The sequence below is a fragment of the Oncorhynchus tshawytscha genome, linkage group LG20 (assembly GCF_018296145.1).
Source record: "Oncorhynchus tshawytscha isolate Ot180627B linkage group LG20, Otsh_v2.0, whole genome shotgun sequence".
Classification (NCBI taxonomy): Eukaryota; Metazoa; Chordata; class Actinopteri; order Salmoniformes; family Salmonidae; genus Oncorhynchus; species Oncorhynchus tshawytscha.
In genome coordinates, this window is record NC_056448.1 from 13,495,875 (window position 1) to 13,522,365 (window position 26,491).

Consider the following 26,491-nt stretch of genomic DNA (forward strand, 5'->3'; position numbering starts at 1 on the left):
TAAGAACAAGAAATTCTCCAAAGGAAAAGGAGAGAACTTTAATTGTGAGCTGTCACATGATCAGTAAGTGCTCTGTTTTTGATTGGCAGAACATCATATTCATCTGATCAAAATAAGTGCATTTACATTCTGAAAAAAATTGCAATTCAACCTCTCAAAAATATCAATTAATGCTCATAAATTATATAAGACTTCCAAAGCAAATGGAAAAATATATTTGTCTATAGATTACATATCAGTAAACAACAATATTAGATATCATATGCAATACATTATACAGCAATAAGCTTTTCTGCTATAACGTACCACAGGCATCAGTAGCTACTTTTTTTTTAAAGTCATTCAAAAAATCTGAAAGAACAGAAGCTGTATTTTATTAACTGGTTAATGTAGAATAGACTTAGGTTATGCTTCCTTTTTATTCTCGTAAAAAAATATTAGAGATATCACAAGACACACCCACAACATGATAAAATATATGTTTAAGTATAGGCACCGATTACCTACTTCTCGAGTTGAACACGGCCAATGGACAACACAAGCGGACAAAACACCTATGGAAAAATAAATGGCATGATATTGCTTAATTAAATGGCAGAGACACATTGCCAGTCATGCCTGACTTTAATAAAAGCGACACAGAGCACAGGAATATAAAGCACGGGATGACCCAGCCACAGTGGCATGTTACCACAGTAGACAGCGTGCAGTAGACGGGAGCCTTATCCAAGCCAAACAAGATCATCAACATAGTACATATTGATCATAATGTGATATCACTTGTGACTGACTAAACACATGCAAGAAGAGATGGGTGGAATAACTCTGAACTGAAGCCCCTTACTAACCCATAGCAATGTGGCTCAAGTGTTTCCCTACAATCTAACCAATCACGGAGCTTGAACACATTTGATTAATTTGAGTTTGGGTTGGATGCTGCTCCAATCTACAATGCACGGCCTGAAGTGAGGAGTGGCACTTGTCTGATTGCGGTTTCTATGCCATCAGTAATGTACTGTAGTTGTGGTGTGAAGTTTGGCACCTAAAACACCCTACGATGTGTGTGTAGAACGAAACAGCACAGAAACATACAGACTGGTTTATAGACAGACAGTCCCTCACTCACACATAGAAGTCTTTTATTTTTATTTTTATATTGCACATACTAAAGAACAGTGAAGGAGATACGTACAGTATAGCCTGGTGTGACAGGAGTGTGTAAACCATATCGACTCTAACCCTGGGATATCGTCATCATTTCCACCTTGATCACCTCAGCCACTCATCATGAACGATCACATCCAATTCAAGCATCCATGGGACCAACTCCACTCCATGGTTATTTATACGTTTATACGTTATACGTTGTTTATTTATACGTTATACGTTGTTTTTTTTAAAATGCTACAAACTGAAATGAAGCACTGTAAAATAAGATATTGTAGTTATTTTTTGGAACGGTTCATTGTGTGTTACACTAAAGACCTGTAGAAGGTCAGTCAGTGCAGCCAGTGGGGTCCAGACCATCACTGGGGGGGGAGTGGGACTTGTAGTTCTAGTAATAGAAGTTAGGCTGTGTGAAGCTGTCTGCTCTGCATGTCATTTCAACTGGAGGATGTGCACGTCTGTTGCATCCTTGGAAACGTGCACAGCCCATTCACACTCCCTCACTACAGATTCAGGTTTTCGAGCATGTGCACACTCTGCCGCAGGTTCAATGTCCTCGGCTGAAATGCTCGCCCACGGCAGAGTTAAGACTTGAAGACGTGCACGGCCCGCACCACGTACTGCCTGCAGATGGGGCACTCGCTCATCCTCATCCCACATTTGGTACAGGTGACCATGTGGCCGCACTCCAGCAGCACACAGTCGATCACAGCGTCCATGCAGATGCGACACAGGTGATCATCAGAGGCCAGCTGAGCCTTCATACTATCTGTGGAGAGAAACAAGGTATGAGGAAACAGCATTACCCTACGCAGTACGCAGCCTGAGGATGGCCGTCTTCTCTGGTTCATTCACATACCCTACATCGGTAGCAGTGGAGCCCTCAGAAAACGGGCTCATTGTAATGGCTGGAATGGAATAATTGCAACAGAGTCACGTGGTTTCCATATATTTGATCTGTTTGATACCTGTTCCATTCATTCCATTCCAGCCATTACAATGAGCCCATCCTCCTATAGCTCCTCCCACCAGCCTCCTCTGATCAGTAGCTACATGGTGTATGTAGTGCGTCAATAGTCAGTTTAAACAGCAGGATTAACTGGTCTCTCTCCAGAACAACACTTAGTGTGTTAAACAGCAGGTTTAACTGGTCTCTCTCCAGAACAACACTTAGTGTGTTAAACAGCAGGGTTAACTGGTCTCTCTCCAGAACAACACTTAGTGTGTTAAACAGCAGGGTATAATGCAACCCTCAAGCCCTTTATATTATTAGGAAGGGTGTCTCAAAGACCTGCACTACAATGAAACCTGATGAAGATGGTGGGATTCAAATAATATGACGGGTCGTAACGAGGTAAGAGTTGTTAGGGACCGCGTTAATGACAGGATGAACGACAAGCCTTCAGTACTAATGAGATGATGGGAATGAGAACAACATGGAACCATGCCGGGAAATATGATCAGGATCCGACGGGAATTAGACTTCAGCATGCATCAATATGGAGAGTTGTATTTTAAGACAGTGCTGAGCACTCTGTGGTTTTGCAGGTGGGATGATGGTGGAGTTAGACATGCTTTACTCAATAATGCCTTACCTCCCACTGCACCAGTGCATATAGGTGGAGGATATGCCACCACTTAGAATGAAAGCACATACCAAAAGAGCCATTAGTGATTCTAACAGGATACAAGCTCTTACTCCAATTCTTCCACCTCACGTAGTACTGAGAACAACTCTTGTACACAAGTCATCTGATCCAGCAGTGAATGAGAAGTCACACTTCCACACAAATATGTGCATGTTATATACAACCCAACGATAGAGTTGAATGCTCACCTGCGGTCATGCTGTTGATGTTACTGACATTTTCCACTAAAATAAAAATCAAGAAATGCATTTTTAATACTGTGCTGTATCTGGAACTGTAAATAACACCAATCAAAAAAAGATGTTTCAACTTGGACAGTTTCTATATGGTTGAAAATAGGGTTTAACTGGAGATTGATAAGCTACAATGGTCGTTATTAACAGGATCACTATGGGTTCTGGGTGAGGTTAAGGTTGGTTGGTGAAGGAGGAAATGATTCAACGTGGTGCTTACTGGACTTCCTGTTCTGCTCGTTCTCCCTGTAGAGCCGATGTACCCGCTCTATCAGCTCCCACTTCTCACAGCAGCCAGAGTAGTTGACAAAGTTACGGGCCAGAATCTCTTTGAGCTGCCGAACAGACAGGCTCTCAATGTCCCCCTCATTATCCAGGTCAGACAAAGAGGCCCGCATCCTCCTCTGCGTCACCGGACTGACCTACCAGAGAGAGAAGAGGAGGCCCTTCAGAAAACATGTGCAAGCCAACAAGTTCAACTACGACTAGGTTTTTGTAGTGAACGCCATGGTCATTGAAGCAAATAGCACAGAGTGAATCCTCTCACAAGAGTGGGTCAGTGAGTTCTCTTCAGTTAAACACATGCGGGGAGACAGAGGCAGAGCTGGCTGTCTCACCTCTATGGTAGGTTCCCTGGCAGGTTCCAGGTGCAGGAGGGGGATGGTTGGAGCTTCCCCATGCGGCTGGGGTTTCCACAGAAAACAAAACATAGATCAAAAAGACGGTCAGATTCAGTTTTTGAAATGGTATGAAAGCAGATAAGCAGCTTTGAAATACTTGTGTTTCCCCCCGACAGGATGCTCCTCACTCTTTCGCCCACAAATCAGAATGTCTATAAAACACCACAGGGTGGGGCTCTAATCACGAGACTTCCACTTGCAGTTGATCCCATTGATATTTGATGGCTCTCTTAAAATGTCTGATAAGGAAATTCGGTATGGAGGCGTGTCCTCTAAAAGGTTGCCCGTGTTCCACTTAGTATTCAGCATCATTTGCTTCTTCTAATCTTCAAATCAGTGGTTAACTATTCCCTTTCTTGAAGGCGATGGCTTTATTAGGAGTTTGCCTGCGACCAGAATCCAATGGTCTGGGCAGGGATGCAGCAAAAACGCAGAGTGAGTCTGGTGAGAATGCGTTTGGCTTGCGGCATATTGCCCTGCATTAACTCAGCCCTTTCTGTGCAATGAAGAGAGTAGCCTAGACTCCCCTCGTCTATGTCTCCACTGGACCATAGCACATAAAGCAGTTAGCTAATGGTGCAGGCGCCGGGCATTCTTCTGGTGTGACATCACAATGAGGGATGGGTGTGTAGGGGTCGGGGGACGCTGACGTCCCTGGTCGTACATGCACACACACGCGCTCCCTCCGTCACATTCCGCTGGACCAATAAGCCAGCAGGCTCCCAGCATGCACCTGCGTTAATAATGCATCAGCAGTCCTGTTGGTGGCGTGCTAGCCTCCCCAGCCCAGATGTCACGCTCGAACGATCGAACCGCTGTGCAAGCACCGGGCACCAGCGATGCCCATAACCAGCCGAGGGTGTTACAGTTGGTGCATTCATCTTAAGATAGTTGGTGAGACAACCACACATCACTGTCAGAGTACATCTCTCCTCGATAGCAGCAAAGACAGTGCTAGCGGTATCACAATAGGAGGATGTTGATGTTTGGGATGCCGAAGATGACCCCAGGGACAGAGATGTGAGAAGTACTGTTGTCTTTCTCTTTCTCTCTGTCTTCTCAGTTACAGCTGTGCGGTTGAGAGGAATCAGAAGCCAGCCTGTGTGCGACTGAGCGTGACATAACCGACTCAGCTTAACAGGCAAACGGTTTAAGCCTTGACTGTTGCTGACTGGCCCCAGCTCCCAGGGTGACACTGTAAACGCAGCTGTTTCCAGCAGTCAGTCAAGTGGACGTCAGCTCACTGCAGTGGCGCTGGGCTTTTGCCTGTGTGAGTGAGGCACCTCATTCATGTCAAACACACACAGCACCAGACTGTATCAAACTGGCTTTTTTTTCTGGCTGCAAAGAACAGGGCCTGACTGCAATACTACACTGCAATTACTAGACCGCTTGGGAGCTTTTTATGCTCCTATATTTAGCCTACATGGTTTTCCCAGGGGGTTACTTTCAGTAGGACTGGGGACAATCATAGTCCTACAAACCAGCACTAGAGATCTAGAACAGATTGCACGTTGCTGATTGTTATGCTTAGCTGTGACTTCACACTGACAAATATGCTTCCCACATCCGTGCCATGTGCTCGTCAAGCTTCACATTAATTAGCTTTGAAACAAGTAGGACAGATGTCAAAAGAGCAGGGAAGGCAGTAACGGAGGGGGGCAGACGTGAGGGAATGGGACCAAGTTTTGTGTGTGTGTGTGTTGGCGTGCGTGTGTGAGTGTGTTGTGTGTGTGGATGTGTTGTGTGTGTGTGTCCGCGTGCGTGTGCGACTGTGCATGCGTGTGTGAGTGTGTGGGTGTGTGAGTGTGTTGTGTGTGTGTGTGTTGTGTGTCGTCACACCTGGCTCTGAGCGGTCCCTGAGCTGTCACTCCGGCTGAGAGGAGCGTCTCCCTGGGAGGCAGAGAGCACCGACTGCTCCGAGGCGGAGCGTCGTGTGGCTGAGGGGGGCGAGGCGTGGAGGGAGTGGGGGAGGGAGTGCAGGCTGTCTGTGTCCTCCTCCTCCTCCTCCTCTACAGCTCCTTGTGTGGAGGTGTTTTCCCCTGCTTCCAGGTGGCAGAGCACCAGGTCCACCAGGTCCTCCTTCTCCCTGCAGGTGTCTGTGGGGATGTTGCGCAGCAGCAGGTACTGGCGCAGGTCTTTAACGCGCAGCGCCATGAGCTGTGGTCTCTGGAAGGCCGTGCCGCGCAGGAGGTGACAGGTGGTGCAGCAGCGGAGGTTCTCCTGCAGCACCGAGCACAGGGCACAGAAACTCTTCTTACAGTCCGAGCAAATGTGCTGAGAAAGAGAGGGAGTAGAGAGAGGGAGTAGAGAGCGGGAGTAGAGAGAGGGAGTAGAGAGAGGGAGTAGAGAGAGGGAATAGAGAGAGAGGGAGAGAGGGAGTAGAGAGGGAGAGAGAGTAGAGAGAGAGAGTGAGGGAATAGAGAGAGAGAGGGAGTAGAGAGAGGGAGAGAGGGAGAGAGAGAGAGAGGGAGTAGAGAGAGGGAGAGAGGGAGTAGAGAGAGGGAGAGAGCGAGGGAATAGAGAGGGAGAGAGGGAATAGAGAGAGGGAGAGAGTGAGGGAGTGAGGGAATAGAGAGAGAGAGGGAGTAGAGAGAGGAAGAGTAGAGAGAGGGAGTAGAGAGAGGGAGAGAGGGAGAGAGAGAGAGAGTGAGTAGAGAGAGAGGGAGTCGAGAGAGAGGGAGGGAGTAGAGAGAGGGAGAGGGAGTAGAGAGAGGGAGTAGATAGAGGGAGAGGGAGTAGAGAGAGGGAGTAGAGAGAGGGAGAGGGAGTAGAGAGAGAGAGGGAGTAGAGAGAGAGAGGGAGTAGAGCGAGGGAGGGAGTAGGGAGAGGGAGAGGGAGAGAGAGAGAGAGAGAGAGGGAGTAGAGAGAGGGAGGGAGTAGAGAGAGGGAGGGAGTAGAGAGAGGGAGGGAGTAGGGAGAGGGAGGGAGTAGAGAGAGAGGGAGTAGAGAGAGAGGGAGTAGAGTGAGAGAGGGAGTAGGGAGAGGGAGGGAGTAGGGAGAGAGGGAGTAGGGAGAGAGGGAGTAGGGAGAGGGAGGGAGTAGGGAGAGAGAGAGGGAGTAGAGAGAGAGAGGGAGAGAGGGAGTAGAGAGAGGGAATAGAGAGAGAGGGAGAGAGGGAGTAGAGAGAGGGAGAGAGAGTAGAGAGAGAGAGCGAGGGAATAGAGAGAGAGAGGGAGTAGAGAGAGGGAGAGAGGGAGTAGAGAGAGAGAGAGGGAGTAGAGAGAGGGAGAGAGGGAGAGAGCGAGGGAATAGAGAGGGAGAGAGGGAATTTGATTTGATTCCCTATGACATCACCATGTTCTAGGACAGAGGAGGACTTTATCTCATTTCTTGGCACATAAAATCTAAATAATACTATATGGCAAATTGCCCAGATATTCATGACATTCACAAGCTTATCTCAGTTTACTGAGGCAATTCAGATGAATCGACTGACAGACAGCCAGTTTGAATGGAGATTTTTCCATGTCATTGGTGTGTAAATGAGCTGCGGACCACTCTGACAGATCTATTCTTCAATCATCAGTGTTAATCCCCCTGAACCTCTGCTTTCATGACACAAATATCAAGCTGAGCCACACACACACACACACGTGTGGTTATAATATAACCCGGGACTGAATCTGCCATCGGCATAGCAACAGGTGTGAGCGGGCTGATAGAGCAGTCTGAGCCTGGAAGCTCAGAGAACGCTCCAGGGGCTTCCATCGCTGTCCCAGCATGCCACACTGTCAGACAACGCCTAGAGACACTCTGCCATTTACCTGTCTGCAGTCTAAGCTGGTGCCCTGGTGTGGCCATTATGATTGAGTACTTCATATGGAAGTTAGTTTTATTTGTTTATTTTTAAGGGGCGCATTCTTCCTCCTCCTCCTCATCTTCTTACACACTGTCCTCATCAGCGTTCTCATCATAAACAACATCATCATCGTCATTGTTTTACACACTAAAAACATCATCCCCCTCACCACTTACCTTGCGCCTGAAGACAGAGAAGGCCAGCCCACAGGCCTTGCAGAGCTGACCTACACTCCCTGCGCTGGTGGGGGGGTAGGTGGAGTACCCGGCGCTGGGGGCAAAGCGGAAGGGCCCCGCCCCGGCCCCGAACCCTGGCTGCTGCCCGCGCACCGTCCCTGTGCCCATCACCTCGTTCAGCAGCCCGCAGCATGATGCCCACATGGACGATGCCCCTGCCTACGACACAAACATACACAGCATGCACGTCTGTTCTCCAAGTTTGAATGCCTAGTTTAGAGTCCTATTATCCATCCCAGTAGGTTCATAAACAATATGCCTTTGGCAGTCCTGAAATCATAGTAGCCTGCAATGCAATCAATACAGTGCCCCAATTTCATCCCTTTTTTACAACTTTTGTTGCAGGTCGCATCACTAAGGGAAAGGATCGCAGACTTCACACTTTATTTGTCATTTGTCCCTGAATCCCACAATGCCTCAGTGTGATCTTCCCGCTGCTCAACAACCTTTCCCCTCAATGAACTACATGCCTTTGTGGCTCCTGAGTTCCTCTACAAAAGGCATTGAAATATTGTAATACAGTCTCCGGGATCCTAGTGCATTGAAAATTGTGTAGCAGTGCATGGCGGCAGCCGGCGTATTCAGAACAGAACGTATTCAGAGGCCTGTGAACAGTGGTGCAGCAGAGGCGGATGTTACGGTTTATAGAGCTTCAGAAGAAAGACTTAATAGTGTCTCAGACTGGAACGAACAGGGTGAAAGACACAAAAAAAGACAGGACGCTGGCTGCAAATACATTATTATGAGAACTCTTTGGGTCTGTTTGAGGTTGAAAATGACTGAGTCAAGCACCAGAGTAGAGGTTGACCGTTTAATCGGAATGGCCGATTTGAAGTTTTCATAACAATCGGATATCGGTAATTCTGGATGCTGATTTTGCCGATTTTTTTTTTTTTACACCTTTATATAATCTTTATTTAACAAGGCAAGTCGGTTAAGAACACATTCTTATTTTCAATGACGGCCTAGGAACAGTGGGTTAACTGCCTTGTTCAGGGACAGAACAACAGATTTTTACCTTGTCAGCTCAGGGATTCAATCTTGCAACTTTACAGTTAACTAGTCCAACGCTCTAACCCCTGCCTCACGAGGAGCCCGCCTGTTACGCAAATGCAGTAAGAAGCCAAGGTAAGTTGCTAGCTAGTATTTAACATAAACAATCATAATCACTAGTTATAACTACACATGGTTGATGATATTACTAGTTTATCTAGCTTGTCCTGCATTGCATATAATAGATGCAGTGCGCATTCGCGAAAAAGGACTGTCGTTGCTCCAACGTGTACCTAACCATAAACACCAATGCCTTTCTTAAAATCAACACACAGAAGTATATATTTTTAAACCTGCATATTTAGCTAAAAGAAATTCAGGATAGCAGGCAATATTAACCAGGTGAAATTGTGTCACTTCTCTTGCGTTCATTGCACGCAGAGACGGGGTATATGCAACAGTTTGTGCCGCCTGGCTCATTGCGAACTAATTTGCCAGAATTCTGCGTAATTATGACATAACATTGAAGGTTGTGCAATGTAACAGGAATATTTAGACTGATGGATGCCACCCGTTAGATAAAATATGGAACGGTTCCATATTTCACTGAAAGAATAAACGTCTTGTTTTCGAGATGATAGTTTCCGGATTCGACCATATTAATGACCAAAGGCTCTTATTTCTGTGTGTTATTATGTTATAATTAAGTCTATGATTTGATATTTGATAGAGCAGTCTGACTGAGCAATGGTAGGCACCAGCAGGCTCATAAGCATTCATTCAAACAGCACTTTCGTGCGTTTTGCCAGCAGCTCTGCTGTTTATGACTTCAAGCCTATCAACTCCCGAGATAAGGCTGGTGTAACGATGTGATGTGAAATGGCTAGCTAGTTAGCAGGGTGCGTGCTAATAGCGTTTCAAAAGTCACTAGCTCTGAGACTTGGAGTAGTTGTTCCCCTTGCTCTGCATGGGTAACGCTGCTTCGAGGGTGGCTGTTGTCGATGTGTCCCTGGTTCGAGCCCAGGTAGGAGCGAGGAGAGGGACGGAAGCTATACTGTTACACTGGCAATACTAAAGTGCCTATAAGATATTCCAATAGTCAAAGGTATATGAAATACAAATGGTATAGGGAGAAATAGTCCTATAATTCCTTTAATAACTACAACCTAAAACTTCTTATCTGGGAATATTGAAGACTCATGTTAAAAGGAACCACCAGCTTTCATATGTTCTCATGTTCTGAGCAAGGAACTTAAACGTTAGCTTTCTTACATGGCACATATTGCACTTTTACTTTCTTCTCCAACACTTTGTTTTTGCATTATTTAAACCAAATTGAACAAGTTTCATTATCTATTTGAGGCTAAATTGATTTTATTGATGTATTATATTAAGTTAAAATAAGTGTTCATTCAGTATTGTTGTAATTGTCATCATTACAAATAAAAGAAAAAAAATGTAATCGGCCGATTAATCGGCATCCGTTTTTTTGTCCTCCAATAATCGCTATCGGTATCGGCGTTGAAAAATCATAATCGGTCGACCTCTACACCAGAGCCCAAACAGCCTGTCCTAATGAGCTAGTCCGAAGGGGATTAATCAATACATTTCTGTCCATTATCTAATGAATAACAACATTGCAGCAGGAAAGTGACCACAGCTCTTATAGACAAAAAACACCTGAAGAGAGGAAGGTGACCACAGCTCTTATAGACAAAAAACACCAGATGAGAGGAAGGTGACCACAGCTCTTATAGACAAAAAACACCTGAAGAGAGGAAGGTGACCACAGCTCTTATAGACAAAAAACACCAGAAGAGAGGAAGGTGACCACAGCTCTTATAGACAAAAAACACCTGAAGAGAGGAAGGTGACCACAGCTCTTATAGACAAAAAACACCTGAAGAGAGGAAGGTGACCACAGCTCTTATAGACAAAAAACACCTGAAGAGAGGAAGGTGACCACAGCTCTTATAGACAAAAAACACCAGATGAGAGGAAGGTGACCACAGCTCTTATAGACAAAAAACACCTGATGAGAGGAAGGTGACCACAGCTCTTATAGACAAAAAACACCTGAAGAGAGGAAGGTGACCACAGCTCTTATAGACAAAAAACACCAGATGAGAGGAAAGTGAAAACATCTTCTCTACATAAAGACTTCTATGGTTGCTGTGGGAGCAGTGGGGTAATTTCTCAGTTATGACAGCCTTATGACCTGGTAGAGTAGGTGCACCTAGGGATATTAGTGTGGTCAAGGACCATAAGAGGACCGTACAGTGCATGTGACATGTTTTCCTGATCAATGTTTTACTGACAGCAAGACTGTCCACTCCAGAGCCTGAGACCCAAGATGGTGTGATCTCAGACGTAGCTCCTTGGAGCATACTGATGAGAGGATGAGGGAGGGGCAGGGAGAGAGAGAGAATATGTCTTCTGTTCCATGGTCTGGGGAATCAAGAGCTGACATGAGCATACAGTATGTGGCTCTGTCGGAGTTCAGAAGAGAAGCCAGTGTATATTTTATGAGCAGGGGTCGCCGCTGTCCACAAATAAAGCTCTGCTCAGCCATGACCTGCCACAATACTCAGGCCTGCCCTGTGCTCTGTGATCTCACCTCAGTTACATAAGTGCATGTCAGATGGCTAGATGGAATATGTGGAACTGACTGCACTGAGAAAGAGAAGGTCTTCTCGGAAATACATTACAGCAACAAGCTTGTTGTGAAACTGAACAGAAAGGACAACAGCAGCTCACTTTCTAGTTCCAGTTTTCCTGATAACATTTTGCTTTGTTGCCTTCAGAAACTATTCATACACCTTGACTTATTGCAAAATGTCTTGTGTTACAGGCAGAATTCACAATGGGTTCAATAAAGCTAAACTTCTCACCCATCTACGCACAATACCCCATAATGACAAAGTGAAAACATGTTTTTAGAAATGTTAGCAAATTTCTTGAAAACGAAATACAGAAATATCTCATTAACATAAGTATTCACACCCCTGAGTCAATACATGATAGGATCACCTATGACAGCGATTACAGCTGTGAGTCTTTCTGGGTAAGTCCCTAAGTGTAAATAAGAATGTCTTAACTGACTTGCCTAGTTAAATAAAGGTAAATAAAGAAAAAAAGAAAAGTGCTTTACACACCTGGATTATACAATATTTGCACATTACTTAAGTGAAAACTTTAACTAGGCCACTCAACATTAAAATGTTGTCTTAGTAAGCCAGTGTATATTTGGCCTTGTGTTTTACGTTATTGTCCTGCTGAAAGGTGAATTAGTCTCCCAGTGTCTGTTGGAAAGAAGACTGAACCAGGTTTTCCTCTAGGATTTTGCCTGTGCTTGTTCTATTCAGTTTCTTTTTATCCTAAAAAACTCTAGTCCTTGCCAATGACATGATGCAGCCACCACCATGCTTGAAAATATGAAGAGTGGTACTTAGTGATGTGTTTGATTTGCCCCAAACATAACACTTTTTATTCAGGACATAAAGTTAATTTCTTTGCCACATTTTTTGCAGTTGTACTTTAGGGCCTTATTACAAACAGGATGCAGGTTTTGGAATATTTGTATTCTGTACAGGCTTCCTTCTTTTCGCTCTGTCAATTCGGTTAGTATTGTGGAGTAACTACAATGTAGATCCTATAACAGCAATTAAACTCTGTAACAATTTTTTATTATATTTTTTTATTTATTTAATTTTACCCAATTGGTAGTCTTGGCCCATCACTGCCACTCCCGTACAGACTCGGGAGAGGCGAAGGTCGAGAGCCATGAGTCCTCCAAAATACAACCCTGCCAAGCCGCACTGCTTGCTTAACCCAGAATCCAGCCGTACCAATGTGTCAGAGGAAACACCATACAACTGGCCACTAGTGTCAGCTTGCAGGTGCCCAGCCCGCCACAAGGAGTTGCTAGAGCGCGATGGGCCAAATCCACCCCTGACCCAGATGACGCTAGGCCAATTGTGTGCCGCCTCATGGGTCTCCTGGTCACGGTCGGCCTGGGATCAAACCCGGGGCTGTAGTGACGCCTCAAGCACTGTGATGCAGTGCTTGAGACCACTGCGCCACGCTGGAGGCATTACTCTGTAACTGTTTCCTTCCTCTCCGGCAACTAAGTTAGGAAGGACGCCTGTATCTTTGTAGTGACTGGGTGTATTGATACACCATCCAAAGTATAATTAATAACTTCGCCATGCTCAAAAAATATTCAATGTCTGTTTTTTTTATTTTAACCCATCTACCAATAGGAGCCCTTCTTTGCGAGGAGTTGGAAAACCTCCCTGGTCTTTGTGGTAAAACTTGTGTTTGAAATTCACTGCTAGACTGATATCCACTTTCAGATAATTTTATGTGTGGGATACAGAAATGAGGTAGTCATAACAAAATCATGTTAAAGACTATTATTGCTCACAGAGTGAGTCCATGCCACTTATGTGATTTGTTAAGCACATTTGTATTGCCATAACAAAGGGGTTGAATACTTAATCACTCAAGACATTTCAGCTTTTCATTTTTAATTAATTTGTTACATTAAAAAAAAAAAACATTGGACAATTCCTTTTAATTTGTGTAGGGGATATTGTACGAAGGCCAGTAACAAAAACATCATTCCACTTTGACATTGTGTGTAGGGGGTATTGTACGAAGGCCAGTAACAAAAACATCACAATTGAATCAATTTTAAATTCAGGCCCCTTGACTTTTTCCACATTTTGTTACGTTACAGCCTTATTCTAAAATGGATATACACACAATACCCCATAATGACAAAGCAAAAACAGGTTTATACATTTTTGCAAATGTATAAAAAATAAAAACTGAAACATCACATTTACATAAGTATTCAGACCTTTTACTCAGTACTTTGTTGAAGCACCTTTGGCAGCGATTACAACCTCAAGTCTTCTGGAGTATGACGCTACAAGCTTGGCACACCTGTATTTGGTGGGTTTCTCCCATTATTCTCTGCAGATCCTCTCAAGCTCTGTGAGGTTGAATGGGGAGCGTCGCTGCACAGGTATTTTCAGATCTCTCCAGAGATGTTTGATTGGGTTCAAGTCCGGGCTCTGGCTGGGCCACTCATGGACATTCAGAGACTTCCCGAAGCCACTCCTGGGTTGTCTTGGCTGTGTGTCCTGTTGCCCCAGTCTGACGTCCTGAGCGCTCTGGAGCAGGTTTTTATCAAGGATCTCTCTGTAAGTTGCTCCGTTCATCTTTCTCTCGATCTTGACTAGTCTCCCAGTCCCTGCCATTGAAAAACACCCCACAGCATGATGCTGTCACCACCATTCTTCACCGTAGGGATGTGCCAGGTTTCCTCCAGACGTGACACTTGGCCTTTAGGCCAAAGAGTTCAATCTTGGTTTCATCAGACCAGATAATCTTGTTTCTCATGGTCTGAAAGTCTTTAGATGCCTTTTGGCAAATTCCAAGCAGGCTGTCATGTGCCTTTCACTGAGGAATGACTTCCGTCTGGCCAATCTACCATAAAGGCCTGATTGGATTGATGCAGAGATGGTTGTCCTTCTGGAAGGTCCTCACATCTCCACAGAGGAACTCTGGAGCTTTGTCAGAGTGACCAAGGCCCTTCTCCTCCCCGATTGATCAGTTTGGCCGGGTGGCCAGCTCTAGGAAGAGTCTTGGTGGTTCCAAACTTCTTCCATTTAAGAATGATGGAGGCCACTGTGTTCTTGGGACCTTCAATAATGCAGAAATGTTTTGGTACCCTTCCCCAGATCTGTGCCTCGACACAATCCTCTCAGAGCTCTACGGACAATTCCTTCACCCACATGGCTTGGTTTTTGCTCTGACATGCACTGTCAACTCTGGGACCTTATATAGACAAGTGTTTGCCTTTCCAAATCATGTCCAATCAATTGAATTCACCACAGGTGGACTCCAATCAAGGCGTAGAAACATCTCAGGGATGATAAATAGAAAAAAGATGCACCTGAGCTCAATTTCAACTCATAGCAAAGGGTCTGAATACTTATGTAAATGAGGTGTTTCTGTTTTTTATTTGTAATACATTTCCCAAAATTTCTAAAAAACTGTTTTCCCTTTGTCATTGATGAGGGGGAAAAACAATTATTTAATCAATTTTAAAATAAGGCTGTAATGTAACAAAATGTGAAAAAAGTCAAGGGGTCCGATTACTTTCCGAATGCACTGCATGTCAATGCTACAGTATTCACACCCCTCGACTTTAAAATGTAAATGAGCCACCATGACTCAGCTGCGCCCCTTCCCTTTGGAAAGTCACTCAGTGGGCCATTACTACACCCTTCCTCCTCTTTTCTGCTAGATTTACCAGGATGAGGCACAGCGGTCTGGCCATAAAATCACTCATATCTGGCCCAGTGCCAGAGGCAGAGCTTTCCCCTGTCACCTCAATTAGCACCCAGTAAGCTCTGCAGGGAGGGACTGCCAAAGCATACAAGAGATACCTGCAAACAAGAGTTACACTACAGTGCACTACTCTGTTACCAATATCTACACTTTCTTTGTGCTTATTAATGTCTCATCCACTGATCATGAAGATGAAATATTAATTACTATAACATGCCTGGTTGTGGGCAGTTTTATCTGATGGGGGGGGGGCATTTAGGGCCCTTAACCCCACCTGTCATGTTTGACTGTTTTCTACACTGTTAAAATGTCTATCTCATGATGTGCTGAACCTGCTGATGAGCATTGGGATATTAAATGCTTCTGACCTTTGACTTCTATCTGTCACGTTCGGACCTTAATTTCCTTTGTTTTGTATTTATTTAGTATGGTCAGGGTGTGAGTTGGGGTGGGCAGTCTATGTTTGTTTTTCTATGATTTTGGGATTTGTATGTTTCGGCCTAGTATGGTTCTCAATCAGAGGCAGGTGTCATTAGTTGTCTCTGATTGAGAATAATACTTAGGTAGCCCGGGTTGCATTGTTTGTTTTTGGGTGATTGTCTATGTTGATTGCTTGTGTCATCACAGTTCTCATTTAGCTTCACGGTCGTTATTTGTTTATTGTTTTGTATAGTGTGTTTCAGTGTTCAGTGTTTTCTTTATTAAATTTCATCATGAACACATACCATGCCGCATTTTGGTCCTCCGATCCTTCTCGCCTCTCCTCTTCAGATGAAGAGGAGGACGACCGTGACACTATCATCCTTTTTTGCAGACTATATGACAGTGTAAGACATTCCCTAAAGAACAAAGACCAGACAAGGTTGACAAACTGTGCAAATAATTTACGTTTTCTTCCTAAACGCAAAATCCACCAATTCTTTACATTTGTGTTTTTTTACTAGAAATGATTGCTTATGGGTACCTTAATGTGTGTGCAAAATATTACTGTTCTCCTCTACTGTTTTTTTATTCATAGATTTTAGATGCGTATTAAAAAATAACGCTATATATCCATTCTTTAGATGGAATGGAATGTTCGTATCCTATATATTTGACCGTGACATGCCGTTGTCTCACCAAGCTGTCTTAAGCCCAACGGACTAACTGTGAGTCAATATGGATAAGAGCATCTGCTAAATTACAAAAATGTCTAATGGAAATGTTTTACCTACAGATCTCATTTTACTATACTGTTTATACTGATGTCAGAAATGTACAGTTCTTTATTCAAAATGTTTGTTTTTTTACATTTGGCTGTGTATAAACTATCAGTACTACTCATTTCTCTGAGAGTGAGGCGAATATTGTTCAGCAAAATAAAATGATTATTTATCTCTGAAATGAAACCATCAAGTGATAGATTTCAAACAAATGCATGTCTGTCATTGAACAACCCCATACCATGAGTAGATAGTGAAAAAACACACCAATCTCTTTCATAAGTTCTTCATACAATAAAAGTGAACATATCAACATTTCAATTTTTTAAAATTATATAGCGTTTTGTAGTGGTGGAAAAAGTACCCAATTTTCATACTTGAGTAAAAGTAAAGATACCGTAATAGAAAATGAGTCAAGTAAAAGTGAAAGTCCACCAGTAAAATATTACTTGAGTTAAAAGTCTAAAAGTATTTGGTTTTAAATATACGTAAGTATCAAAATTAAAGGTAATTGCTAAAATATACTTAAGTAAAAGTATAAATCATTTTCAAATTCCTTATACATATACAGTACCAGTCAACAGTTTGGACACACCTACTCATTCAAGGGGTGTTCTTTATTTTGACTATTTTCTACATTATAGAAAGACAACAAATAGTGAAGACAACAAAACTATGAAGTAGCACATATGGAATCATGTAGAAACCAAAAAAGTGTTGAACAAATCAAATATATTTGAGATTCTTCAAAGGTGCCACCCTTTGCCTTGATGACAGCTTTGCACACTCTTGGCATTCTCTCAACCAGCTTCACCTGGAATGCTTTTCCAACAGTCTTGAAGGAGTTCCCACATATGCTGAGCACTTGTTGGCTGCTTTTCCTTCATACTGTGGCCCAACTCATCCCAAACCATCTCAATTGGGTTGAGGTCGGATGATTGTGGAGGCCAGGTAACCCCCATACTCAAATTAAATTCCCACTCTCCCCACTACATATGGCAGAAAGGTAGGCCTCACTTGAAGCCTGATCATCAGGAGTTAATGTGCTTTTGAGTGACATCGGCAGAAGCGTTGAGCCAAAATGTGGAGACGAAGTGTGGGTTAAGGTTAGATTTAGGGACAGGGTTACAGATAAGGTTGAGCTGGGAGTTTATATGAAGTTAGGGTTGAGCCGGGAGTTGATATGAAGTTAAGATTAGGATTGAGGCTAGGTTGAGGGTTGAGCTGCAATGTGGACATGAAGCTAGGGTTAATGCCTCAACCCTAGACACACTGGCCACCCCTCAGAGTCTGGTTCCTCTCTAGGTTTCTTCCTAGGTTCCTGCCTTTCTATGAAGCTTTTCCTAGCCACCATGCTTCTACATCTGCATTGCATGCTCTTCGGGGTTTTAGGCTGTGTTTCTGTACAAACATCTGCTGATGTAAAAATGGCTTTATAAATAAATGTGACAGATTGCCATAACCCTAACCTTAATCAAATTAACAATTAATTAATTTGCCCCTCTCCCCACTACATGGGAGAAAGTTAGGCCTCGCTTGAAGCCTGAACTAGAGTTAATGTGCTTTTGAGTGACATTGGCAGAATGGTTGAGGCTAGAAACAAAATTCACGCATGGGATCGTTCAACAGAGACTACCGATGAACCCAAGCCTATATCTGACCATGTGAAATGAACTCTTCACATTGAATACTTGGTCCTACAGAGAACAAGGCATTTCTCTCCATAGAAATTACCTACACCCCTCACATAATCATAAAGCTCCGTAAACTGCGATTGAGATAGCTAATCGTCCTTGCACGCAACCAATTGTGACCTTATAGGGATGCCCTGTGTTGTGGTTCAGCTTCCTGTGGCAAAAGGAAGTGTCTTAATTCATCCTCAACATGGTCCTTCATTCTCTCCCTGCAGTTACACAAAAACACTGTCTTCCATCCTCTGTAGAACGGTCAATTCTTAACGTAAAGACTTGAAACTCAGGGCATCATTAAAGAGTGTCCCCAGGAGGCTGTACATTTAATCCTATGATTACAGAAAGTGACTTAATAGGGGGTCATATGGGCAGTTTCAAAGGGTTAAAAAGGTTGAATCTTCCCAAATTGTACATATTTGTGACTGGGGGACCTGGCATATGAAAGTCAATCGACCCAAAATAATGTTTCACCACCATTGGACACAATGGTCTTGCAGGTCAGAAACTAAGAGCATTGTTATGAATTCCTGAATGAATTCAGAAGAGGATATTGGTATTTTTTTTCTTTTTTTTGACTTGAAACTGACTGTCTGTCTGTCTAACTGCTGGCCTGCCTGCCTGTCTGTCTGTCAGTCTATCGGCCTGTCTGTGGGAGAGTGGAGGGAGAGATAAGAGGAGGGAGAGGCAGGAAAAGAAGGAGGGAGAGAGAATGAAGGGGGAGGAGAGAAAGAAAAAGTGAGGCAAGGGGAGAGAGAGGGTGAAGGAGGGATGGGGATAGAGAGGAGGGGGATGGAGGGAGGGAAAGGAGGGAGATCAAATGGAGGGGTAAGAGGGAGGGAGAGAGAGAGAAAGAGAATGGGGGAGAGGGTGAAAGAGGGAGAGGAGAGAGAGAGGAGGGGGGAAGAGAGTGTCAACAGAGACAGAGGTTGGAGAGAGGAGGGAGCAAGAGAAGGGGGAGGCAGGGAAAGAAGGAGGGAGAGATAATGAAAGGTGGCGGAGGGAGAGAGAGAAGGTGGACGGAGGGAAAGGGAGAAAAAATGGGAGAAGGTGAAGGAGGAACGGGAAGAGAGAGGGATAGAGAGATGAGAGGAGGTGGACGTAGGGAAAGGAGGGAAAGAGAATGGAGGGGAGAGGAGGGAGAGAAGGGGGAGAGAGAGGGAGGGGGAGAGAGACAGAGGGTGAGAGTGGGAGGAGTTTTACAAAAGGGGGAGGGAGTGAAAAGAGAATGAGGGGGTGATAAAGAGGAAGTAAATAGTGAGAGGCAGACATTAAATAAACGAGAAAAACATTAACCTTGTTACATTCCATCTTTTCCCAATGACTACAAAGTATTAGGAAAAATATCAACCCTGTGACGCTCATCTTTTCCCATTGACTGCAATCTATTAAGAAAACATTAGCTAATTCGACATTTTACCTTTTTGCAAAAATGTGCCAAGATGACGTTTTCCTATGATATCATGTTGCAAAGCCTGAATACTCATAAACTGTAAACCAGGTCTACCCCTGCACCTCAGTTCCAGTACAAACCAGGTCTACACCTTTGACTGAGTCCCAATACTAATATAACCCAGATCTACACCTGTATATCTCAGCCCAAATACCCATACGAACCAAGATAATTGGCTATGTCCCAGTACTCTGATAAACCAGGTCAACCCTTGTGACTATTCAGCAAAACTCACATAAACCAGGTCTACCATTGTGTAAGAGACACTAAAGACACCTTTTGACATTAAATATTTGTTACGTTATTACACTAATTCAGTTTATGGGTCCACACATGGCCAATTCCCCGATTCCCCATAAACATATGTTGACGCTAATGGAAAAACCATCTGTAAAATAATCTTGATCAAGTATATCCATTACCCAACTCAACTTAAATCTACTGAAAAAAGCAATCATCTGCTATGATAAAATATATATATTAAATTAGATCACAAATGTGACCACTAAGATATGTATATGCCACAAGCATCATGGATTCAATGTATCAAAAATGAAGGCACATATGTAAACTAGACCCTTTAAACATTAGATTTACAAAAGACAATTTTTAAAAATATACATTTTTTAAATGAATGTATTTGAAGAGTTTATTCCCAAAACGCCTTATTCAACAAATTTTTCACATTTGTGTTAATGGGTCCCTTCATGTGTGTTTAAAATATTACTGTTCTCAGCTGTTGTTTTTATTTTTGGTGTGCAAAATGCTATGTATCCTTTGTTTAGCTGGAATGGAATGTTGGTATCCTGTATATTTGACTGTGACAGGTGGTTGTCTCACCTAGCTCTATCTTCAGATGAATGCACTTACTGTAAGTCACTCTGGATAAGAGCATCTGCTAAATGACTAAAATGTCCAATGTATAGACCTCATATTACTGTATTGAATTATTATTTTCTTTTTAGAAATGTAGTTATTTGTTACATTTTGACTGTGTAAAACCTAGTAGTACTACTTCTTCCTCTCAGAGTGAGGCGGATATTTAAAAAAAAAAAACATGATTACTTGTCTCTCTGAAATGAAACCGTCAAGTGATAGATTTTAAACATACTGATTAGATTGTGGGAAAAAACACACCAATGTATTTCAGAATTTCTTTAAACAATAAAAGCACATTTTACAGACAAATTTGGAATGAAACTCTTAGTTTTTAAGCTATTGAATACAGACTTCTGGTGCCAAATTCGTCAGGAAAAGGACACCTTGGAGATTTCTGCTTGTGGTCTTGTGACCATTTTGAGAAATCATATGAAACTTCTCTGAATCATACTAGACACCATAATATATTGCTTATTTGTTGATAAGTACAACTTTAACTTCTCTAAAACCTTTAAAGTACCAAAATATTGTGACTGATGAGATTAAATGGGTTAAAGGCTGTTGGCACATCTAGAAATAAGACCTCATTCTTACGCAGTCAAAAAAAGAAGAAGTGAAGAACAACTGCTTCAAACACTTACTCTTGGGGTGGAAGAGGACAGCTCCTACTAATGAAAAATAGTGATTTGGATCAGGGAATATTTTGTTTGCAGGAAATAAAATCGAAGTGGTGTGTCTGCTCCTGTGATATTAAATACAGTATGACTGCTGTATTTAATAAACGGATACCTTTCTGAGTATGTATCACATTTCATTCCAACAGACCATAGCTCTTCTCACAGGTCCAAATCCATTTTGGACTTCAGAACTGTGTCATGGCAGTCAACCTATCCTGAGTGAATTCTCTTGCACAATAAAACAATTATGCCCCAATGAGCAACAGACCTGTCTCGAACAAGTCCCCATGACAATTCAATGGAACTCAAGAGAAGTCATGTTGAATAACAGAATGCAGTATCAATTCATGAGTTGTACTGTATTTCAGCTATCATCCTCCATTTCTCATGAACTGAAAAGCTCATTTTCAATATAAACCAGATTAGTCAACAAAACATCACGGCGTTCTCTCTGGGACAGATTATGGTTTGTCATGATCAGAAAGAAGACCAGATGACCTTTCACCTGCACTGAGACAACAAGGACAATATGGCATACCTGAAGATATAGATGTTGCACAAACATGCAATAATACACATGTGTTTATGATAGGCCTTTGAACAATCATAGCCGCCAGCATTTGTATCGACACTTGTCTAACATCAATGTGTTCCTTCATTGCATATACAAGGAAGATACAGTACGTCTTCACTGTAAAGTATTCACCTCCCTACAATGGGTGGGGATAAACTCCGTATGTTTACTTTGCAAAGCGCCTTGTGATACTATTGCAATTTCAAAGACAACTTCCTGCTGCATAACATAACACTGATATGCTGGATCGGAGCCAAACATTACCATTGGAAATAATTGCTCAATTTAGAACATCTTTACTCCAAATTCTATATTCTGATACTCATTAGTGTTGCAAGAAGCAGGACTTTTAAAAAGGGGGTAGAGGTGGTTAATTAAAACGTGGTAAATAACTTTCCCGCAAGTTGGATACTCTCACTGACAAAGTGCAAGGGGGTTATTTTTCATAATCATCCATCCTCCACCTCACCATCACCATTGTTATTGTTCGCGCCTGTTGTAGCACTACCGGTCAGTGAGTTGTAGAGATTACTGAGTCCAAAGGCTAACTAAGTACGGGTATTTATTTATCAACAGACCAGAAATCTCACAAATATTTCCTCACTCATTGACTGCAGTATACTGATCTCATTATAGCAGATTAACGCTGGGAAATGGAATAGACATCGCACTGTGGTCCCAGTCTGACACTGGTGCACAGTGGTACAGTCCACTAGTGTCAGACTGAGGGTCAGAAAGCGCTCATGACCATCAACATATAATATCATATATGGATGCCATTATAAATAGAACGCAACATAAATATTTCAACCCTGAGAAAATATTCCAACCGGTAAAAACATGAATGTTACTCACCTTATACATGCATCCGTATAATCAGAGTTTGCAACCCTTTAAAGCAAACGACAAAACAACATAATTCATGTATTGTAATTTTATAACATTGCATGGGTTTGACTGCATATGAAATTGACATTTTGTTTAAATATTTTGTCGACAACCGTAATTGAAAGTTGTAAAATAGATAGAATGCAAGCCGGTTGTGCATAAATATAATAACACAGACACTTTGACATTGCAATAGGCTTACCATACCTTCATTCCGACTCCCGGTTCTGGAATTTGTCGAGTAATATTAGAATGATGACCATTGCAAGGGCACAAGGAATCACACCATTACGTCTTCCCTCTCAGAAGCTCTCTGTGTATTTGCAGAATGAGCATAACGCAACGTACAAGTCACCCTGGACCAATCAGCAAATAACCTGAGGTACGGTTATCTTTACCAGCCAATCGCCTTTTCAATTGCCGCATAGTAGGCGTTCTAAACTATCCTTAGACACGCGCACGTCTTGATACGGGCAACCCGCCGTGCACTATCGATATTTCATTTAGAAATTGGGAATTTATGAAACGCTGTTTCAGCATTTTTTTATTAAGATGTTAACTTGATTATGTTGCAACATGTTTAGGGGTGAACATGAAACTAGTGCACAGTGCACAGGTGAGTTATATCCCAGTAGGCTATGATTTCATTTTAGCCAAACTCAGAGCCATCGAACACACCTGTGGCTTCATATCTGCGGATCACTTCACTGCACTAGAAGTCTAAAACAAATTATAGAGCCTAGTGAACCTCTGAATGGTCATTTGATTCGCCTATGATTATCAGTAATGCATACACAAAACATACTTCTTTGGGAAACAAATAATATCTACTATATTTTGCATGATTTTCATCTGATGTCTTGAATAAGTATTATTTCACAAAACACTTAATCAGATCACTTAATCTCTAAAACCAATGTCAAATAAATGTGAGGCTATGCATCTGGCTCTACAAACTTCAAAGTAGGAGGGGAAACAAGCAAGTGTGTGTTTGTGTGTGTGTCAGGGTGATCAGAAATGCAAATGGGCCCTAGGCTTGCAGATGCTGAGAGAGAGAGAGAGAGAGAGAGAGAGAGAGAGAGAGAGAGAGAGATGCTGCAATGGAGAGATTACAGCACAACAAAACATTAGGCCTACACAAAAGAGAACAAGTAAATAAACAAACCTATGCAGACAGCATTAGCCATACAAAGAATAATCTATGCACAGAGAGGTGCATATGTACACTATAACCCACAACCTGCAAAAACCACATACTTCAGAAGTTGCTTTTTTTTTAAAACTTCTTATGGGTAAACAGTAAGCCTGTCCAAAATACATTTAGCTTGTTCCAAATATTAGGGACATTTGTACCATAAATTGTCCCTACAACAAAAAGCTATTTATACAGTGCCTTCAGAAAGTATTCATACACTATCTCTTCACGTATTCTACATTTTGTTGTGTTACAGCCTGATTTCAAAATGGATTAAATAGATTTTTTTTCTCTCTCATCCATCTAAACACAATATCCCATGACAAAGTGAAAAGATGTTTTGAGCAATCTTAGCAAATGTATTGAAATTAAATAGATAAATATCTAATTTACAAACACATTCACACCCCTGAGTCAATACTTTGTAGACCCACCTTTGGCAGCGATTACAGCTGTGAATCTTTCTGGGTAAGTCTCTAAGAGCTTTCCACACCTGCATTGTGCAACATTTGCCCATTATTCTTTAAAAAATTATTCAAGCTCTGTCAAATCGGTTGTTGATCATCACTAGACAACCATTTTGAAGCCTTGCCATGGAATTTCAAGTAGATTTAAGTCAAAACTATAACTAGGCCACCTTGTGTTAATTTCTTTGCCACATTCTTTGCAGTTTTACGTCAGTGCCTTATTGCAAACAGGATACATGTCTTGGAATTTTGTATTCTGTACAGGCTTCCTTCTTTTCACCCTGTCAATTACATTAGTATTGTGGAGTAACTACAACGTTGTGAAACTATCCTCAGTTTTCTCCTATTGCAGCCATTACACTCTGTATATGTTTTAAAGTCACCATTGGCCTCATGATACAATCCCTGAGTGGTTTCCTTCCTCTACGGCAACTGAGTTTGGAAGGACGCCTGTATCTTTGTACAGTTGTGGCCAAAAGTTTTGAGAATGACACAAATATTAATTTTCACAAAGTTTGCTGCTTTAGTGTCTTTAGATATTTTTGTCAGATGTTACTATGGAATACTGAAGTATAATTACAAGCATTTCATAAGTGTCAACGGCTTCTATTGACAATAACATTGTTGATGTTGATGCAAAGAGTCAGTATTTGCAGTGTTGACCCTTCTTTTTCAAGACCTCTGCAATCCGCCCTGGCATGCTGTCAATTAACTTCTGGGCCACATCCTAACTGATGGCAGCCCATTCTTGCATAATCAATGCTTGGAGTTTGTCAGAATTTGTGGGTTTTTGTTTGTCCACCCGCCTCTTGAGGATTGACCACAAGTTCTCAATGGGATTAAGGTCTGGGGAGTTTCCTGGCCATGGACCCAAAATATCGATGTTTTGTTCCCCGAGCCACGTAGTTATCATTTTTGCCTTATGTTCCTGGATGGTTGGAAGAAGTTGCTCTCAGGGGGTGTATTGGTACCATTCTTTATTCATGGCTGTGTTCTTGGGCAAAATTGTGAGTGAGCCCACTCCCTTGGCTGAGAAGCAACCCCACACATGAATGGTCTCAGGATGCTTTACTGTTGGCATGACACAGGACTGATGATAGCGCTCACCTTGTCTTCTCTGGTCAAGCTTTTTTCCGGATGCCCCAAACAATCAGAAAGGGGATTCATCAGAGAAAAGGACTTTACCCCAGTCCTCAGCAATCCAATCCCTGTACCTTTTGCAGAATATCAGTCTGTCCCTGATGTTTTTCCTGGAGATAAGTGGCTTCTTTGCTGCCCTTCTTGACACCAGGCCATCCTCCAAAAGTCTTCGCCTCACTGTGCGTGCAGATGCACTCACACCTGCCTGCTGCCATTCCTGAGCAAGCTCTGTACTGGTGGTGCCCCGATCCCGCAGCAGAATCAACTTTAGGAGACGGTCCTGGCGCTTGCTGGACTTTCTTGGGTGCCCTGAAGCCTTCTTCACAACAATTAAACCGCTCTCATTGAAGTTCTTGATGATCCGATAAATGGTTGATTTAGGTGCAATCTTACTGGCAGCAATATCCTTGCCTGTGAAGCCTTTTTTGTGCAAAGCAATGATGACGGCACGTGTTTCCTTGATGGTAACCATGATTGACAGAGGAAGAACAATGGTTCCAAGCACCACCCTCCTTTTGAAGCTTCCAGTCTGTTATTCGAACTCAATCAGCATGACAGAGTGATCTCCAGCCTTGTCCTCGTCAACACTCACACCTGTGTTAAGGAGAGAATCACTGACATGATGTCAGCTGGTCCTTTTGTGGCAGGGCTGAAATGCGGTGGAAATGTTTATTTGGGCATTCAGTTCATTTGCATGGTAAAGAGGGACGTTGCAATTAATTGCAATTCATCTGATCACTCTTCATAATGTTCTGGAGTATATGCAAATTGCCATCATACAAACTGAGGCAGCAGACTGTGAAAATTAATATTTGTTCAATTCTCAAAACTTTTGGCCACGACTGTAGTGACTGGGTGTATTGATACACCATCTAAAGTGTAGTTAATAACTTTACCATGCTCAAAGGGATATCCATCTTCTAATAGGTGCCCTTCTTTGCGAGGCATTGGAAAACCTCCCTGGTCTTTGTGGTTGAATCTGTTTTTGAAATTCACAGCTCGACTGAGGGACGTTAAAGATACAGTAATATATATATATACAATTACTGTATCTTTAACGTCAGTCGAGCAGTGAATTTTTACAAACAGATTCAACCATATATATATATTTATATATATTTCCATATATATCTTCCTCCCCCATGTCCCATCGCTGCAACTCCCGTACGGACTCGGGAAAGGCGAAGGTCGAGAGCCATGCGTCC

The 26,491-nt window shown here is 42.7% G+C and overlaps 1 protein-coding gene across 4 annotated transcripts; it reads right to left on the reverse strand.

Moving 5' to 3' along the window:
* LOC112219440 (E3 ubiquitin-protein ligase RNF34) lies at positions 1–22,818 on the reverse strand. 4 transcript variants are annotated; one of them, XM_024380676.2, is made up of 9 exons: positions 22,692–22,818; positions 22,452–22,487; positions 7,708–7,926; positions 5,572–5,952; positions 3,667–3,732; positions 3,270–3,471; positions 3,005–3,040; positions 2,763–2,804; positions 1–1,936 (listed from the first exon to the last, which is right to left on the reverse strand). In XM_024380676.2, the coding sequence occupies exons 2-9, from the start codon at positions 22,458–22,460 to the stop codon at positions 1,752–1,754; spliced, it is 1,140 nt and encodes a 379-aa protein (XP_024236444.1). In that variant the 5' UTR covers positions 22,461–22,487; positions 22,692–22,818; the 3' UTR covers positions 1–1,751. The 4 variants fall into 4 exon arrangements, with proteins under 4 accessions (XP_024236444.1, XP_024236441.1, XP_024236442.1 ...); XM_024380673.2 differs by having other exon boundaries at positions 5,572–6,006; positions 22,692–22,817; XM_024380674.2 differs by having other exon boundaries at positions 5,572–6,006; positions 22,687–22,813.
* Between the last annotated feature and the right edge of the window lie 3,673 nt (positions 22,819–26,491).

Excerpts from the sequence above, each read along its gene's own strand:
- LOC112219440 (XM_024380673.2), bottom strand. Across the intron at positions 6,007-7,707 it reads TCTCTGTCTTCAGGCGCAAG|CACATTTGCTCGGACTGTAA; the intron begins GTAAGTGGTGAG and ends TCTCTTTCTCAG. Across the intron at positions 3,733-5,571 it reads CAGGGACCGCTCAGAGCCAG|CCGCATGGGGAAGCTCCAAC; the intron begins GTGTGACGACAC and ends TGGAAACCCCAG.